The sequence below is a fragment of the Amblyraja radiata genome, chromosome 32 (assembly GCF_010909765.2).
Source record: "Amblyraja radiata isolate CabotCenter1 chromosome 32, sAmbRad1.1.pri, whole genome shotgun sequence".
Classification (NCBI taxonomy): Eukaryota; Metazoa; Chordata; class Chondrichthyes; order Rajiformes; family Rajidae; genus Amblyraja; species Amblyraja radiata.
This window is the reverse complement of record NC_045987.1, coordinates 17,657,270-17,677,360: the sequence shown is the minus strand read 5'-3', so window position 1 is coordinate 17,677,360 and position 20,091 is coordinate 17,657,270. Positions and strand designations below refer to the sequence as shown.

Sequence of the window (20,091 nt, the reverse complement as noted above, 5' to 3'; positions counted from 1 at the left end):
GTCACTTGACTGGAGTTCTCCCTCCCTTCCATCGGCCGATAATAAGTAAAGTTGTGAACTGGTCTACCAAACAGTTTGTGTGGTGTCTGTTTATTAAGAAGCGAACCTGGTTTAGTAGTTAAGAAAGTAGCTTTTTCAGTACACCTGATGTCACAGAAGTTTCAATAGACGTCTCTCCCTCCAAGAGAACTCACTGTTGTCTCCTTGCCAAAAAGATCTCAATCCATTTTAAGAGGTTGCCGTCTATTCCAACATGGTTGAGCTTGTACAGGAGCCACTTATGGGGAACCTTATCAAAAGTCTTACTGAAGTCTAATATAATCAGGTCAGTCTGACCCTTGTTTTTGAGTGACCTGGCTAGATCATCGATGAGTCCCACCAGTTGGGTTTCACATGATCGACCCTGTCTGAAGCCATGTTGGTGGTCTATTAGTACCTTGTGGAAGTCAATATGGTCCATAATATGTCGGTGGATTATATGTTCGAGAATCTCGCATAGTATGGAGGTCAGTGAAACTGGGCATTAATTTGCCACGACATTAATACCACGACTAAAAATAGGTCGCCGTGGGAAAAATCAATTTTTTTTGTCGTAGGTCTAGTCGAAGCCGGTCGTAGTAGGTCGTGATACTAGTCGTAGGTAGTCGAAGGTGGTCGAAGGTAATAACTCCGGTGAAATATGCCGCAATCTAGCTGAAGCCTCCACTAGAGACCACTCTCGACCATGAAGGAGACTATGGGTCGCGGGCAAACTCGCCAGAGGTCATGGTGGAGGTCGCCCAAGTGGGACAGGGGCTTAATGTGCTGCCCATGGCAGAACAATGGGCTGCCCTTCAGGGAGAGGTGGCTGGGCTCCCTTTGAGGCCGGTTCTATCAAGAGGCTACTATGAGACTTCCTAGCGCTGCCTCTGTTCTGGAGCTACAATCTCACAATGTCAGAGAAACACAAATTGAGGGATAAAGTGGGGGAGGGGGTGTTGGGATAGAGAAACTAGGGAGAGAAGTAGGGAGAGGGGGCAGGGGGGAGGAGGGGGGGCTGCAGGTCTCGATGGCATCTCGGGGTGAGTACTTAAGTCCTGTGCTACGCAGCTAGCTCCGGTGCTCACTACAATATTCAGCCTCTCCCTGGACAGGTCCGTGGTCCCTGCCTGCTTCAAAAAATCCATCATTGTACCAGTACCTAAAAATGCCTCCCCAGCCTGTCTGAATGACTGCGGTCTGGTGGTCCTCACCTCGGTAATCATGAAATGCTTTGAGAGGCTGGTGAAGAAACATATCTGCGCCTTCCTCCCTCGCAACATGGACCCGTTACAATTCACATACCGTCCGAACAGATCCACGGACGATGCGGTCTCCCAGGCTTTGCACACCGCTCTCTCTCATCTTGACAGACAGAAGGGGGGCTACGTGAGGATGCTGTTCATAGACTTCAGTTCAGCGTTCAACACGATAGTCCCCACCGGACTGGCCGAGAAGCTACTGGAATTACGGCTCAACACCCCTTGTGTGCCTGGGCCCTGGACTTTCTCACCGCCAGGCCCCAGGTAGTCAAGATGGGAGAGAATACATCGAAGTCCCTCACCCTGAGCACAGGATCCCCCCAGGGTTGCGGCCTCAGCCCCCTACTGTACTCCCTGTACACACATGACTGTATGGCTAGGTTCAGCTCCAACTCGATAATCAAATTTGCTGATGACACCGTGGTGGTGGGCCTGATCTCAGACAATGATGAGAAGGCCTACTGGGAGGAGGTGGCTGATCTGGCACTCTGGTGTCAGGACAGCAGCCTCCTCTTGAACATCAAAAAAACGAAGGAGCTGATCGTGGACTTTAGGAGGGCACATCATCCGAGGATGTACACACCATTGAGGATAAATGGGGATACTGTGGATAGGCTGAGCTGTTTTAAATACCTGGGAGTCCACATCTCTGAGGATATGACATGGACATCACACGCTGCAGGACTCGTGAGTAAGGCAAGGCAGCGCCTTTACCACCTCAGGCAATTGAGGAAATTCAGAGTGTCTCCGAGGATCCTCCAGTGCTTCTACTCAGCGGCTGTGGAAAGCATCTTGTCCGGAAATATTACAAACTGGTTTGGGAATTGCTCTGCCCAGGACAAGAAGGCTCTGCAGAGAGTGGTGCGTTTGGCTGAACGCATTATGGGAACTTCACTCGCCCCTCTGCAGGAACTATACATCAGGAGGTGCAACTCCAGAGCCAATAAGATCATGGGAGACCCCTTCCACCCCTGCAACGGATCCAGCTGCTGTGTTCAGGCAAACGCCTCCGTTGCCATGCTGTGCAGATGACACGAAGCTGGGGGGCAGTGTTAGCTGTGTGGAGGATGCTAGGAGGCTGCAAGGTGACTTGGATAGGCTGGGTGAGTGGGCAAATGCATGGCAGATGCAGTATAATGTGGATAAATGTGAGGTTATCCACTTTGGTGGCAAAAACAGGAAAGTAGACTTTTATCTGAATGGTGGCCGATTAGGAAAGGGGGAGATGCAACGAGACCCGGGTGTCATGGTACACCAGTCATTAAAAGTAGGCATTCCGGTGCAGCAGGCAGTGAAGAAGGCGAATGGTATGTTAGCATTCATAGCAAAAGGATTTGAGTATAGGAGCAGGGAGGTTCTACTGCAGTTGTACAGAGTCTTGGTGAGACCACACCTGGAGTATTTCGTACAGTTTTGGTCTCCTAATCTGAGGAAAGACATTCTTGCCATAGAGGGGGTACAGAGAAGGTTCACCAGACTGATTCCTGGGATGTCAGGACTTTCATACGAAGAAAGACTGGATAGACTCGGTTTGTACTCGCTAGACTTTAGAAGATTGAGGGGGGATCTTGTAGAAACTTACAAAATTCTTAAGGGGTTGGACAGGCTAGATGCAGGAAGATTGTTCCCGATGTTGGGGAAGTCCAGAACAAGGGGTCACAGTTTAAGGATAAGGGGGAAATCTTTTAGGACCGAGATGAGGAAAACATTTTGCACACAGAGAGTGGTGAATCTCTGGAATTCTCTGCCACAGAAGGTAGTTGAGGCCAATTCATTGGCTATATTTAAGAGGGAGTTAGATGTGGCCCTTGTGGCTAAAGGGATCAGGGGGTATGGAGAGAAGGCAGGTACAGGATACTGTTGGATGATCAGCCATAATCATATTGAATAGCGGTGCAGGCTCGAAGGGCCGAATGGCCTACTCCTGCTCCTATTTTCTATGTTTCTATGTGAGAATGGAGAGGTTAAGGAGTTTCTTCCCAGAGGCCATTAGGACTGTAAACTCCTATCTCACCAGGGACTAACTTTACTGTACCACTCTACTGCTTTTTTTTAAATTGCTGTTTTTTTCCCTTTTTCCTTCCGCCCACAATATTCAATATGTAAAAGATTATGTGATTCTGTTCCATTCTGTTTGTAGTTTGTCTGGTTGTTTGTTTGTTTGGGGGTTTTTTTGCACAAAGTCCGCGAGCATTGCCACTTTTCATTTCACTGCACATCTCGTATGTGTATGTGACGAATAAACTTGACTTGACTTAACTGGAGAAGGGGAGAGCTGTGAGAGAGAAAAGGAGGGGGAGGTGTGCCGAGGGTGGGGTTGAGAGATCAGAGGTGGGGTGAGAGCACGGTTGAAGGGGGTAATAGAGTGGGGGGGGGGGTGGGGGGGAAGAGTGAGAGAGCAAAGAGAAAGGGGGGTGAGAGGGAACCGGGGGGGGGGGGGGGAGTTAGAGGTTATGGAGAGAGTCGGGAGGAGGGGTTGTTAGGGAGAGTGAGAGAGGGGGGTCTGTCGGGGTGGAGATGGGAGATGAGTTTCCTGGAGGAGGTGGGGTGGGGATTCCCTGCAGCTGGGGGGGGGGGGGGGGGTGGGGGGGAAGAGTGAGAGAGCAAAGAGAAAGGGGGGTGAGAGGGAACCGGGGGGGGGGGGGGTTAGAGGTTATGGAGAGAGTCGGGAGGAGGGGTTGTTAGGGAGAGTGAGAGAGGGGGGTCTGTCGGGGTGGAGATGGGAGATGAGTTTCCTGGAGGAGGTGGGGTGGGGATTCCCTGCAGCCCGAGGCGGGGGCCGTTCTCGCTCCGACAGCCGGCGTGGGCGGCCTGGAGCTGCTTAAATATGGCTGCGGCAACAGAGACGGCTTGAGGATGGCTGGGATCGGAGTGGATGCGAGCCTGGTGCTACTGGCCGGGGAGAAGCCCCGGGTTGGCGGCGGCGGCGGCGGCGGCTGCGGCCGGGAGCGCTGGGTGGCCAGAGTCACCGCGTTGATGTTCACCGGCCTCGCCGTCTACCTGTTGCTGCAGCATCTGCCGGCGCTGCCGGTGAGCTCAACCCGCCCGCCCCAATCCCGCACCCGAAACGTCGCCTATTTCCTTCGCTCCATAGATGCTGCTGCATCCGCTGAGTTTCTCCAGCATTTTTGTGTACCCCCGCTCTCCAGCCCGGGTGCCCGGTTCCCCGCTGCCTGCGGTTTGCGGTCGCGCCCGTAACCCGTGTTAACACAACTCAGTGGGTGCGTGTAGCGAGCAGCAGCTGACACAGTGTGCTCTTTATTGCAGGGCGGAGTCCACAACAACAGCACCCAGGGTAAGTCTGTCTGTCTGACTGTCTCCGTGCGCGTTGTACACTCCTCTATCTCTCTGACTTTCCGCCCGCTACCGACGCTGACGGTTCCTCTTCTCTCCCCGCAGCTGAGCAGCGCCGCGTCCCCGACAAACCCCGGGCACATCTGACAGGTGAGTCCCCTTCACCTCCCGGGGCCGGGGCACGGTGGTGGGACAGAGGCGGTGGGGTGGGGGGTGAATAGTGAAAGGCTTGGATAGAGTGGATGTGGAGAGGATGTTTCCACTAGTGGCGGAGTCTAGGACTAGAGGGCATAGCCTCAAAATTAAAGGACATTCCTTTAGGGAGATGAGGAGGAATTTCTTTAGTCAGAGGGTAGTCAATCTGTGGAATTCTTTGCCACAGAAGGCTGTGGAGGCCGTCAGTGGATATTTTTAAGGCAGAGATAGATAGATTCTTGATTTTTATGCGTGTCAAGGGATATGGGGAGAAGGTAGGAGAATGGGGGTGAGTAGGGAGAGATAAATCAACCATGATTGAATGATGGAATAGACTTCATGGGCCGAATGGCCTAATTTTGCTCCTTTCACATGAGCTGTGAACTAATCCAGGGAGATTGGCTTCAGGCACTGCAACAGGCCTTAGTATATATCTTGATCTTCCTAGCTAACCAAGTGATGCACAAAAGGAAGGAGGTCTCGCTGAGGATAGACGCAAAAAACTGGAGTGACTGAGCGGGTCAGGCAGCAGCTCAGGAGAAAAGGAATAAGTGCCGCTTCGGGTGGTGACCCGTGCTAAGGTTGTAGAGAGAAAACTTTTTTGGGGGGAAGGAGTTGTAGGCCGAGAGAAGTTTCTTCAGAAGGGTCTCGACCCGAAACGTCACCTATTACTCCAGCATTTTGTGTCTATATTTGAGAGATAGGCGGTGGAGCAGCGGTGGAGCTGCTGCCTTATAGTAAATGCAGCGCCGGGGACACGGGTTTGATCCCGACTACGGGTGCTGTCTGTACGGAGTTTGTACGTTCTCCCTGTGACCTGCGTGGGTTTTCGCCGAGATCTTCGGTTTCCTCCCACACTCCAAAGACGTACAGGTTTGTAGGTTAATTGGCTTGGTAAATGTAAAAATTGTCCCTAGTGGATGTGGGATAGTGTTAAAGTGCGGGGATCGCTGGTCGGCACGGACCTGGTGGGCCAAAGGGCCTGTTTCCGCGCTGTATCTCTAAATTAAATTAAAGATGACACTTGTTCTGTATACTGTTTAGCTCCCTGTATTCAAGGGAGAGCATAATGGTCTAGGAGTCATGATAAGATCACAACGAGAATAGATAGGGCGAAAGATGTACCAGGATGTTGCCAGGGTTTGAGGGCCTGAGCTATAGGGAGACGTCAGGCAGACTAGGACTTCATTCCTTGGAGGGCAGGAGGCTGAGCGGTGATCTTATAGAGGATAACGAAGGGAATAAATAGGGTCTTCTTCTTCTTGCATATGGCGTGCACAGCCTAAAGTTGTAGGACAACTTGTTCAATTTGATCTTATTTGATTGTGCACACCGGGTTGATTGCATTCGTCGAAACAGTGCGGACCACGTGCAGGTTGCAATCTTCCACCCCATCAATAGGGTAAATACACAAAGTCTTTTACCCGAAGTGGGAGAAAAGTAGGTTTAAGGAGAGAGGAGAAGGATTTATCTGAAGGAAATAGGAACCTAAGAATCTACCCTATGTACAGAGGGCGGTGGATACATGGAACAAGCTGCCAGAGGAGATAGTTGGGGCAAGTACTACAACAACATCCACATACTCCTACGGACATTCTCCGAGTTCGAATCAGGGGAAAACTCGGGAGAACTCGTAAATTACCTCGTACAGTGGGACAGGCCCTTTATTTAGACATGCCTTTAGAAAGTTCATAAGCCACCAAGGCAGAATTAGCCCATTAGACCCATCACATCTACTCCACCATTCAATCATGTCTGACCTATCTCTCCCTCCTAACCCCATTCTCCTGCCTTCTCCCCATAACCCCTGACGCCCGTATTAATCAAGAATCTATCTATCTCTGCCTTATCCATTGGCTTGGCCTCCACAGCCGTTCATGGCAATGAATTCCGCAGATTCACCACCCACTTGACTAAAGAAATTCCAGAATTGTGATGATATAATATTAATATGAGCAGGATATTTTGTATTGTTTGTGCAGCAACACAAACACAAGTAATTTACAGTATGGGAAACATGCATTGGTAAAAGAAAGGCGCAAAGTGCTGGAGTAACTCAGCGGGTCAAGCAGGATCCCTGACGAACATGGATAGGTGAAGTTTCAGGTCCCTTCTTCAGACTGATGCCTTTGAGAAATATGTTTAGTTGTTCATCCATTAAACAAGAACCAGTCAGTTTAGTTTAGTTGACTGTCACGTGTACCGATGTACAGTGTAAACCTTTTTTGTTGCAAGCTACCCAGTCAGTGGAAAGACTGTTATGTGCGGATATTTAGATTGCAAGTATTACCTTGTACAAAAATTGCTTGTAAATCAAAGAGTGTAATTTCAAGTGACCAATTTTTTAATTTTTAATTTAGCTAAAGAAACTCGTGATGAACTCTCTATTCTCCAGTGGGAAGACAAGAATGGGCTTGCCTTTACAATGGGCGATATTAACTACAGGAACCGGTCTCTGGTCATTTCAACGGATGGAGACTACTTTGTATACTCTCAGGTTTCATTCAGAGGCATGAGAAGCAGCAAGTGTGAGTTCATCACCCACACTGTCATCAAGCATGAAACCTACCCGGAACCAACCTCCCTACTCACCACCACCAAGTCCATCTGCGATGTCAAAAGTCCCTGGTTTGTGGCCAACTACTTGGGAGCCGTATTCCAACTGAAGAAAGGGGACAGATTGGTTGTGCAAGTCAGCAATGTGGCTCACGTGGACTTTACCACTGAGCACAAAACATTCTTTGGTGCCTTCTTGCTGTGAATGCCCAGCGGGGCAGAGCTTAGTTTAGTTTAGTTTAGAGATACAGCGCAGAAACAGGCCCTTCAGCCCACCGAGTCCCAGCCGACCAGCGATCGTCCCCGCACACTAGCATTATCCTACACACACCAGGGACAATTTACAATTCATACTGAAGCCAATTAACCTACATACCTGCACGTCTTTGGAGTGTGGGAGGAAACCAAAGCACCCGGAGAAAACCCACGTGGTCACGGGGAGAACATACAAACTCCGTATAGACAGCGTCTGTGGTCAGGATCTAACGTGGGTCTCTGGCGCTGTGAGGCAGCACCTCGACCGCTGCACCACCGTGCTGCCCTAAACATAATAAGAGAAGTTAAATGTACAATCAGAAGCCTCCATGCCAGCACTTGATTGAATCTATATCTATCCCATCCAATAGAAATATTGGGAGTGTGATTTGTTCCCTCACATCTGTTGTAGCAGGAATCTCCGGTAGACCTTTAAAGTAATGGGTTACTGACACAACGTCAACAGAGGGGAAGAGAGTGACTGACCACGTGATTTTGACGAGGTAACGGGCCCTCTGTCTTTGTGATAAGAATGGGAGAGCTATTGACCCAAGACCAAGACCAGTATTGAAAGTGCGTAGGTGTCTGAAAATTGACAGGATGGAAATTTGAGATATCATTAAAAAAAATTAACAATTATACAACATACCTCAAGAAATTTGAAGTCGGCTTTCATTGTGCCAAACATTCCCTGGCTGTTGTAGTGTTCAGACTGCACCATGGTGAAGAGTCTTTCATGTAAATTTAACTTCTCTTTTTACTGTTACTAACTGAGGGGGAATAAAATCTAAATTTTATATTTTCTGTAACCCTTTGTAAGCCACAGTTCACATGCAGTGACACTAAGATGTAACAAAAAAGAAAAAAAGGTTCGCTCATCAAGACAAACGATACATCGCTTCCTTTGATCTATGAATCTACTGCATGCTAACCTTGATGCGACTTTTTTACTCGGCCTACGTATCTTTCCAACTTAAAAATTCCAATTCTGAAGAAGGGTCTCAACCCGAAACTTCACCCATTCCTTCTGTCTAGACATGCTGCCTGTACCGCTGTTACTCCAGCATTTTGTGTATTTTTCCAATGTAGGCGCTTGGTTGTATTGAATTGTTTTGCTATGCAATATTTATTTTTCACATTATTTATTTATTACCCAATGACAGCGTGCACATTAGAAAGATGTAGAGCAGAAAGAATGCAGTGCTCAGTTTGTGATGTTATTAACGGTACTGATGGTCCCAGTTGTGGAAGACCCGACCAACTGAATCTTCCATGGCCATGTTCATAAGTGATCGGAGCAGAATTAGGCCATTCGGCCCATCGTCTACTCCACAATTTAATCATGGCTGATCTATCTCTCCCTCCTAACCCCATTTTCCTGCCTTCTCCCCATAACCCATGACACCATTCGCACAAGTGTTTATATGCATTGAATATCGCAAAGTGGATGAGCATCCAAGCCTCCGATCTTCTGTACATTGTTTTATATTAAAACCGCAACTATTTAATGTTGATTTTACGTGTCGTAGAACATTCTTTTAAATAACTAGCATTTATTCTGTTGAATCTTTTATCAAGATTCCTGATTTGTAATGGTCTGAACGCACTAACAAGATATAACTGTTCTCTTGCTGGTACATGTTGGTTCCATGGTTTGTGGGATGTAACCAGCTAGTGGTCAGGACATCGGACATTGAAGACCCAGCTCTGAACAGTTACTGGCCCAGGTTAAGGGCAAGGGTGGTTGGGGTGATGTGGGATTCTGCTTCTGGTTCACCCCAGATACAAATTGGCGTTCATTGGGTTCATTGAATGAGAACAGGACCGATGGTTACTGGAAAAGAAATGCAGTGACTGCATTACTAGACTGCACCTCTACTTGTTATTGAAGTGCTTTGTTATGTTTATAGTCTTTGTAAGAGAGTTTACATTTTATTAAATTAAAAAACTGTCATCAAGAATATTCTCGTAAGAATTTTATTTCTCTACTGAAACATTCCAATCTATTCGCCTCATCGTTGTTAGTAAGTAAAGGATGGTGTGGGTTTAGGGAAGTGTTTTTTGACATTTTTCCTTGCATCGTTCTACCATGTCCTCTCTTCCCGCTGTCCAGCAGGGTGCGGGCAGCACTGTCCAGTCGGAGAGAGAGAGATACCTCATGAAACCATTGAGAGATACAGCACAGGAACAGGCCCTTCGGCCCACTGAGCCCATGCCAACCATCAACCATCCATTTATACTAATTGTACACAAAACCCATCGCTATCCTCCCCTTGTTCCCATCAACCCATTCTAAGCTCGCTGAGACACAAGGGGCTATCAACAGCGGCCATTCAACATACCGACCCGCACCTCTTTGGGATGTAAGTTGAAAGAGGAGGATCAGGGGGAATCGCAGGTAGTCACAACCAAACTGAGCGCCGGTCTGGCCACATTTGGAGCATTGTGAGCAGTTTCGGGCCCCATATCTGAGGAAGGGTGTGCTGACATTGGAGAGGGTCCAGAGGAGGATTACAAGAATGATCCCGGGAGTGATTGGGTTAACACAGGAGGTGCATCTGTTGGCTTTGGACCCGTACTTGCTGGGGGTAAGAAACTTAAGGGGATCTCATTGAAATGTACCAGATGACGAAAGGCCTAGATAGAGTGGATGTGGAGAGGATGTTTCCATTGGTGAGAGAGTCTAGGACCAGAGGGCACAGCCTCAGATTAAAAGGATAGACCTTTAAAATGGAGATGAGGAGGAATTTCTTTAGCCATAGGGCGGTGAATCTGTGGAATTGATTGCCACAGACGGCTGTGGAGGCCAAGTCATTGGATATTTTTAAAGTGGAGATTGATAGGCTCTTGATTAGTAAGGGTATCAAAAACTTTGGGGAGCATGCAGGTGAATGCGGTGTAGAGGGAAAAATAGATCAGCCATGATCGAATGAGGGAGCAGACTTGGCGGGCCGAATGGCCTAATTTTGCTCCTATGATTCATGGTGAAACTCCATACAGAGGTCAGGGTTGAACTTGGGTTTCTGGTTCCCTGAGGCAACTGCCCAATCAGCGGTCATGCCTTCTCTTCCCACGCCCATTCCTAGAGCTCTCTTACTTTCCAGACTTGACCTGCTTCTATTTCACATCCACAAGATTGGGGAACATTGTGGACACTTGGTCTGTTTTGCCCACTCTCTACACTCTCAGGTGACCACTGCCGTGGACCCTGATGACACATTCGGTTTCCTGACCACTCACCCCTCCACCATCTCTAATATATTCCCACCTACACGATACTGCCTGACGCAGCCCAGTCACTGTGGGCAGCACGGTGGCGCAGTGATACAGCTGCTGCCTCACAGTGCCAGAGACCCAGGTTCGATCCTGACTACGGATGCTGTCAGTGAGGAATTTGTACGTTCTCCCTGTGACCACTTGGGTTTTCTCCGGGTGCTCCAGTTTCCTCCCTTCTCCAAAAACGTCCAGGTTTGTAGATTATTTAGCTTCTGTAAAATAAAATAATAAATTGTCTCTGGTGTGTAAGATAGTACTAGTGTACAGGGTGATCGCTGGTTGGTGCCGACTCAGTGGGCCGAAGAGCCTGTTTCCGCGCTGTAATTTTAAAGTATGAAAGTCTAAATCCCTGCATCCGCTGGCATGCTACTGAGGTCCTCCACCATCTCTGGACAATGATCTCCACCTGACCTGACACACCACACCCTACACAAGGCAGGTTTTGTTGCCTGTCCTAACAAGTGGATAGACTCGGCTTGTACTCGCTAGAATTTAGAAGATTGAGGGGGGACCTTATAGAAACTTACAAAATTCTTAAGGGGTGGGACAGGCAAGATGCAGGAAGATTATTCCCGATGTTGGGGAAGTCCAGAACAAGGGGTCACAGTTTAAGGATAAGAGGGATGTCTTTTAGGACCGAGATGAGAAAATCATTTTTTACACAGAGAGTGGTGAATCTTCTGTGCCACAGAAGGTAGTTGAGGCCAGTTCATTGGCTATATATAAGAGGGAGTTAGATGTGGCCCTTGTGGCTAAAGGGATCAGGGGGTATGGAGAGAAGGCAGGTATGGGATACTGAGTTGGATGATCAGCCATGATCATATTGAATGGCGGTGCGTTCTCGAGATGATGAGCGCACAGTCTGAGGGGATGGTGGAGTCGCACACTATCTTTACTTAGTTTTAGTTTATAGTTTCAGTTTTACTTTTAGATATCCAACGTGGAAATTTGCCCTTCGGCCCATCAAGTCTGCCCCGACCAGCAATCACCCATGCACTAGTTCTATCCTATGCACTGGGGACAATTTATAGAAGCAAATGAATCGAAGGTAAGACCTCCCTGTTGGAATATAAGCTCTTACCTTCCACCACCTGCAACCTCCGGCAACCACCTTCAACTAGCATCGCAACCAGCTTCTACTAAAAAATTACGAGTTTTAAAACGGCAACCTATTCTTAGTCGCGGCCGGTTTTGAATTTTTTGAAATAATCGCCGGAACATAGAAGAAGCGAAAACCACTTTCGACCATTAGGGAGACTGACAAAAACGTCCGGGAACCGCACGGAAGCGTTGGGTGGGGCGCAAAGTCTCCAGAGGTTTCCGTTCAGGTTTCCTAAGTGGGACAGGGGCATAAGGCAGCAAGTCTACCGCTGTTCCACTGGGCCGCCCTGTACCTTGTGTACTCTATACCTTAAGCATCTTGAATGCAGTGGCAGCATAAGCCAAGGGGTGAGCACTAGGAAGTGGGATGCACCAGGATGATGAAGATGGGTACAGAGCTTTACAGTACTGAGGAGAGACAGGGGAGGATGGGTCAGATTTTCCTGGAGTGGTGGAGGTTTAGAGGGAGCATGCCTGAGGGATATAAAATCACGAGGGAGTAAATAGGGTAGGCTGCAGTAAAATATCCCCCTCTCCAGAGATGAATCAACCCAGGAGACATAGGTTTGTAGCGGGCGGCACAGTGGTGCAGCGGTAGAGTTGCTGCCTTACAGCGCCAGAGACCCGGATTCGATACTGACCCCGAGTGCTGCCCGTACGGAGTTTGTACGTTCTCCCTGTGACTACGTGGGTTTTCTCCGGGTGCTCCGGTGTCCTCCCCCACTCCAAAGGCGTGCAGCTTTGTAGGTTAATTGACTTTGGTAAAATTGTAAAATGTCTCTTATGTGTAGGACTAGTGTCGTAGTGTACAGTAGGATTAGTAGTCTTAGTGTGCAGGGTGATTGCTGGTCGGTGCAGGCTCGTTGAGCTGAAGTGCCTGTTTCAGGGCTAAATCTCGAAAGCTTAAAAAGATTAAGAGGTGTCTTTCTCAACATCGACAGTGGTGAGTACCCGGAACAAGCAAGCAGAGAGAGTGGTGGAAGCAAAGCCACTGGCGGCATTTAAAAAGTGTCTCAACATACACTTGAATCACCCAAAGACTGAAGGCTGCTGACCAAGCAACGGAGGATGGGATTAGTACACATGGACACTCACTAGTCGGCATGGACATGGTGGGCCGAATAGCCTGTTTCCATGCCTCCTTGTGTTTGGACATGCCTCCATGTCCCAGCTACACTAGTCCCACCTGCCAGCATTTGGTCCATATCTCTCCAAACCTGTCCTATCCATGTAGCAAACCTGTCCTATCCATTTTATTAATTAAACATTTCTTCTCCCCAATTAATCCACATTAGAGTCCAGCTGTGCAGAAAGGAACTGTAGAAGCTGGTTTATACCAAAGGTAGACACAAAGTGCTGGAGTAACTCAGCGGGTCAGACTGCATCTCTCGAGAAAAAGGATGGGTGACGTTTTGGGTCGGGACCCTTCTTCAGACCTGACCCGAAACGTCACCAATCCTTTTTCTTCAGAGATGTTGCCTGACCCGCTGAGTTACTGCAGCACTTTGTGTCTATCCTGGAGTCCAGTTTCTGACTGAAAATGTACCTAAAAGCTCCATAAAAAAACTCAAATGCTGTCATTTGTATTCTTTATCGCATTATGAATTGAATTGACACCATCCAGAAACAAGCAAGAAGCCCTTCTATAAAAAGTAGTAGAGATTGTATCTTGTAGTTCAGTGCTTAGCTGCCATCAGTTACTGGTATGACATGTGGTTTTGTGTGACTGATTCTGTGCTCCCTGTGGCTGTGATATGTAAACTTAACTTTCTTCTAAATGAACAAACTGCAGAAATTCCTTTCATATGATGCACGCCAGCTCAGGTTAAATCGAGTTAAGGCAAGTCAAGTTAAATCGAGTTAAGGCAAGTCTGCCTTACAGCGCCAGAGACCCGGGTTCGATTCTGACTACTGGTGCTGTCTGTATGGAGGTTGTACATTCTCCCCGTGACCGTGTGGGTTTACCCCGGGTGTTCCGGTTTCCTCTCACCTTCCAAACATGTCCAGGTTTGTAGGGTAATTAACTCCTGCAAACTTTGCTACCTGATCACTTCATTGTTAATACTTAGTGAAAATCACCACTTTCCCTCAAATGTGACGTGGCTTTTACGGAGGTAATCATCGAGATCTAACTTTGGCATATGTGTGGAGAGACATCTATCCACCAAAGAAGGGGAACTCCCCTTCCCATGTCGGTCCAACCCAGCAATGAAAATGGAAGGTCACCCTGATTCCCACCCCCGTCCCATCTCATCTGATGAATCAGTCTTCCTCCATGTGGTCAATGTGCGGAAGGAGTTCCTAGAACAGCAAGGGCCTTGAAAGTGGCCTGGTAGATGACATCATGGTCCTTTGCCTAGCGGTTGGTGATGAACCAAGTTGGTTCGCCACAGACTGAGCCATCTGTCTGAAGGACTCGGCTGCCAGGCTGGGTCAGTGGTAGTTGGTGAGTGAATCATCTTCTCCAGCTGATTACTCACAATCATGGGTCCATCTCAACGTTCTTGTGGAATTAAGTCTTTTACTTTAGACTTTAAACTTTAGAGATACAGCACGGAAACAGGCGTTTTTTACCCACCGACTCTGTGCCGACCAGCAATCACCACTCACAGACACTATCCGACATACTAGGGACAATTTACAATTTTTACCAAAGCCAATTAAATTACAAACCTGTACGTTTTTGGAGTGTGGGAGGAAACCGGAGTAACTGGTGAAAACCCACGCGGTCACAGCGAGAAGGTACAAACTCCGCACAGATAGTACTCGAGGTCAGGATCGAAGCTGGGTCTCTGGCGCTGTAAAGGGCCTGTCCCACGAGCATGCGACTCCATGCGGCAAGCAGCCACCTCGACACCGTACGCACCATCTCGACGCCATATGTCACGCGCGAACTTACCGCGGACTTCGCTCGAACTTCATGTCACTCACTCGATCTCCGCGCGGCCCCCACTTCTGGTTTGGTCGCGCTTGTCGCATGCAGTCGCATGCTCATGGGACAGGCCCTTTAGGTCGTTCTTGCCACATGGAGTCGCATGCTCATGGGACAGGCCCTTTAGGCAGCAGCTCTACCGCTGCGCCACCGTGCTGCCCAAAGTGAGCGATTCACACTGAGGACATCCTTCATTGTGGCACTACCTGGTGCAACAGATCAAGCAGTTCACAGCACTCTGGCATTCATGAGGTGCTGTGGCCAATAAGCAGTCGCTGATGTCTACTCCACAACGTCCTGGCCAAGTTAATCCAACTCTCAGTTTATCAACACCATCATGGGATGTGTCAGTCCATCTGATAATAATAATAATAATGGATGGGATTTATATAGCGCCTTTCTAATACTCAAGGCGCTTTACATCGCATTATTCATTCACTCCTCAGTCACACTCGGTGGTGGTAAGCTTCTTCTGTAGCCACAGCTGCCCTGGGGCAGACTGACGGAAGCGTGGCTGCCATTATGCGCCTACGGCCCCTCCGACCACCACCAATCACTCACACACATTCACACACATTCACACACAGGCAAAGGTGGGTGAAGTGTCTTGCCCAAGGACACAACGACAGTATGCACTCCAAGCGGGATTCGAACCGGCTACCTTCCGGTTGCCAGCCGAACACTTAGCCCATTGTGCCATCTGTCGTCCCATCTGATCCATGATCGGGACCCAGTACTTTATCCAGCCTAGAGTCAAACCAAGATCCTTGTGTTAGCAGCATCCCAGCTGATGTGTAAAAATATGAAAGTCATAAACTGACAGGTATTTACCACCAGAAGATAGACACAAAATATTGGGAGTAACTCAGCGGGACACCCATTTCTTCTCTCCAGTGATGCTGCCTGTCCCGCTGAGTTACTCCAACATTTTGTGTCTATCTTCAGTGTAAACCAGCATCTGTAGTTCCTTCCTAAACACTAGGAATTTACCAACTCCTGGTCCATGCACCAGGAGTGGGCAAGGATCAAAATTGTTTAATTGCCATATGGAAATTTGCTGCTGTTTAACAGACCCATTAACACAAAACATATAAATAAATATACAATAATAAATAGTACAATAAATTAATAATCAGTAATACTGGGTAACCATATCATATCAGTGCAAAAACAAAGTCGGTAATGCAATCAAAGACATAGTCCAGAGATGATCATAGTTGCTCATAGTGTTGTGTGGTGTTGAACAAAGCCTGGTGATTGCTGAGAAGAAGCTGTTCTTGAACATGGATAGTCACAGTTTTCAGGATCTTGTACCTTCATCCCAATGGTAGGAGCGAGATGAGATGAAGGTCTTTGATAATAATAATAGCTGCCTCTCTGAGACATTGCCTCCTGGAGATCCCCCCTGAAGGAATCACTCCCATCTTCAAGAGGAAGGTGCCTCACGCTGCCCTGCTTATCGACCCCCATTAAAGAGGCGGAACGGTCCATGCTTGATCTTGGTGGCTGGAAACGTCCTGAGGACCTTCTCACTGGGCTTTCACTGGGGGATCTCAGTCCGTGCATTCTCAGTGCAGGGTCAGCGAACCACGTGTGGAGATAGGACCGACAGTAGGAACTAGCAACGTCACCTTGTCTTCAACCATTCAATGACACAATGGTTCCGTCAATGGGTTCACTCTGTGGGCAGGATGAAGATGATGAGTGGTCCAGCTAAACCCACGTACGTACCACAGCTACCTCACCCTGACGTTAGACCAGAGGATGAGGGTGCTGGAGTCATTACAATAGGTTTCAACACAGCCAAACAAACATGTGTGTAATAACAGCTCTGTCCGGTGCCTTAATCTCCTTAATGCTGCTATATGCCCTGTGGAATAAAAGCCCTTGTGTGAGATTCCTGCAGAATCTCACACAAGCAGTGGCGTGGCTGAACTTCAACAAACCATAGCTGAGATGAGCTGCCTGTGACTTGTAGTCCTCATGCAAACAAGTGAGATTAGAATAGGTGACCTCAGGCCTGGATGAGGTGGGCAGAAGGGTCTGTTTCTCTGCAGTACTACACGATGACTCAAATGACTTGCACATAGCACAACGTGCTGGAGGTGAGAAAAGGAGATGTACTGCATGAGGGGCAGTTCTGGTGTGCAGTTCTGGAGGTGCACTGCAGGAGGTGCACACATGCTACCGTAATGCTGTGGCTGCACGATCCTTCAACGACCTCAGCTCCGTTTCCTCTCAGCACTGACGTTTTGGAGCCATTTCACCAACCCCGCTCCAACCCATTTAATTTCCCCCACATTCCCATCAACAGCTCCGGTTCTACCACCCGCCTGCACCCTGTGGGCAATTTACTGCGGCCATTTAACCCACCCACCCACTTGACTTTTGTTGAAGATCCACGTGATCATATAGAGAATGCGCACAGACAGCACCTGAGGTCGGGATTGAACCCGCGTTTTCAGGGCTGTGTGTCTGCCCCACGTGGATGATCCATCTCATTTCCTCCTGAGATCCTTCGCAAAGCCATATCAGCTCATCAACCCACTGCCAGCATTGAACACAGTGACCACTAGTGGCCAGGTAACAGCCTGCACTAGTGCTGAAGACTTCACTCTGGAAGCAATCACTCAGACAGTATTACAATACTGGCCTGGACAAAGATCTCCGCTATAAGATCTTTGGGCCTGGATAGAGAGAACATGGAGAGGATATTTCCACTAGTGGGAGAATCTTGGACCAGAGGCCATAGCCTCAGAATAAAAGGGCGTACCTTTACAAAGGAGATGAGGAGGAGTTTCTTTAGTCAGAAGGTGGTGAATCCGTGGAATTCTTTGCCATAGACGGCTGTGGAGGCCAAGTCAATAGATATTTTTAAGACGGAGATTGACATTCTTGATTAGTAAGGGTGTCAGTATTTATGGGGAGAAGGCAGGAGAATGGGGTTGAGAGGGAAAGATAGATCAGCCATAATGTGCAGGAAAGAACTGCAGATTCTGGTTTAAATCGAAGGTAGACACAAAATGCTGGAAGACCTCAGCGGGACAGGCAGCATCTCTGGACAGAAGGAATGGGTGACGTTTTGGATCGAGACCCTTCTTCAGTCTGCAGAAGGATCTCAACCCGAAACGTCACCCATTCCTTCTCTCGAGGTGCTGCCTGTCCCGCTGGGGTCCTCCAGCATTTTGTGTCTACCTCCGATAGATCAGCCATGATTGAATGGCGGAGTAGACTTGATGGGCCAAATGACCTAATTCTGCTCCTAGAACATATGAATACTGACATCTACCCAACAATATGAAAACCTGTCAAGGTGTGTCCTTCCCTTACCTTGCTGAGAAATAATGTCTGCATCCGATTACCAGCACAGTGATGGAAATCATTGTGACCCGATGCACTCACTGGTCACCTGCTCCTCACAGCTCAATCATTGCTCTGCCAGACAACTGACTTCAGAGGCAAGAATGTTTAATTGTCATAAGTACTGACAACGGAACAATGAGATTCTAACATGCAGCCGCACAGCAGGCCTGTAACAATAATAGGTCTGCACGGTGGCACAGCAGTATTTCTGCATTCCAGCACCAGAGGCGGGTTTGATCCCGACTGCGGGTGCTTGTCTGTACTGAGTTTGTACTTTCTCCCTGTGGCCTGCGTGGGTTTTCTCTGAGATCTTCGGTTTCCTCCCACACTCCAAAGACGTACAGGTTTGCAGGTTAATTGGCTTGGTGTATGTGCAAAATTGTCCCTAGTGTGTGTTGGGTAGTGTTAATGTGCAGGGATCGCTGGTCAGTGCAGACTCGGTGGTCCGAAGGACCTGCTTCCGCGCTGTATCTCTAAACTAAACTAAACTAAAATATATAATACACAAAATTTCAATAATTTCAGTAATAACCCCAATATTAGTACAAAAAAAACCTATAGTCCTTAGTGCAACTAAAGGCCATAGTCTTGGTCCAAACAAGGGTGGGAGAACAGAAATCCAGAGTGGGACTACATTACAACAGCGGCACCACTGGCTAGAACATCATTCATTGTCCGTCCCTGATCACCTCCAACCCCAGGAGAATTTGGTCAAGAGAAGGTGGTACAGAGACAACATTTATACAATTGCTTAGCAGGGAGATTAGTTATTGGGTGTGATCCAGACACCCATCACTCTCTGTGCAAATACATTTCCCTTTAGCTCACCTCCATCAAACTTCGCCCCTTTCACCCTAAATCAATGCCCTCTAGCATTTGGCATTTCCACCCAGGTATTGTAAATTTGAGACGGTTTTAATTAAAACAGCAAAAAAAAACGAAGGAACAGATATTCGTATGGCTGCATCCATTTTTCACAGTATCTCGGACAAGAGAATAGCAAACAAAAAGATTGCTTGATCTTAACTCGTGCTTTTTCAAAGACTGATTCCCTCTGATTTATACCATAACTAAAATTGAATTATTCCCGTTGTTGGGGAAATGTTTCAAGTGAAAGTGAGAGTGCCTCTTTACAGTATATGTCATCTTTCCAAGTCTTATCATTGCACATCGGAGCTTGGTTTCCAGTATTGGTTTTTGCCTCCAGTAGGGGAATTCAATGCTGAAAAAAACCCCTGGGCAACTCTTATCTAAATTCACCCATCCAGTATCAGCAAACCTTAACCCCGATCACACAGGGAGAAAGTGTAAGTTTCAGCTTCCGGCTGCAGGGGGGTAGGGTAATGATAATGTTGAACTGTACAAGGTCAGGAAGTTACTAATTTAATAACCGAGTTTTGTTGGCGGCGTGATTAGTGGAGGACGAGCATTTCCGCACGTACCCTTCCCCGCCAAATATGGTCTTCCGAACCCATCTTGAAGGCATGAAGGCACGACCCTACGTTGGGTTGAGATGAGGAGCAGGCGGGGGGGGAGTGGAGATGATCACCTACCCGAGGTTGGATTTTGGTTCAGTCATATCAGCTCTCTGTGTTGAATTTGAACTTTACATGGTCATAGCAAAAGGATTTGAGTATAGGAGCAGGGAGGTTCTACTGCAGTTGTACAGGGTCTTGGTGAGACCACACCTGGAGTATTGCGTACAGTTTTGGTCTCCTAATCTGAGGAAAGTACATTCTTGCCATAGAGGGAGTACAGAGAAGGTTCACCAGACTGATTCTTGGGATGTCAGGACTTTCATATGAAGAAAGACTGGATAGACTCGGCTTGTACTCGCTA

The 20,091-nt window shown here is 48.0% G+C and overlaps 1 protein-coding gene across 1 annotated transcript; it reads left to right on the top strand.

Annotated features, from left to right (window-relative positions):
- The first annotated feature begins 4,136 nt into the window (after positions 1 to 4,136).
- LOC116991082 (tumor necrosis factor ligand superfamily member 15-like) lies at positions 4,137 to 7,629 on the top strand. Its single transcript, XM_033049426.1, has 4 exons — positions 4,137 to 4,310; positions 4,548 to 4,575; positions 4,680 to 4,724; positions 7,130 to 7,629. The coding sequence occupies exons 1-4, from the start codon at positions 4,137 to 4,139 to the stop codon at positions 7,528 to 7,530; spliced, it is 648 nt and encodes a 215-aa protein (XP_032905317.1). The 3' UTR covers positions 7,531 to 7,629.
- The last annotated feature ends 12,462 nt before the right edge of the window (positions 7,630 to 20,091 follow it).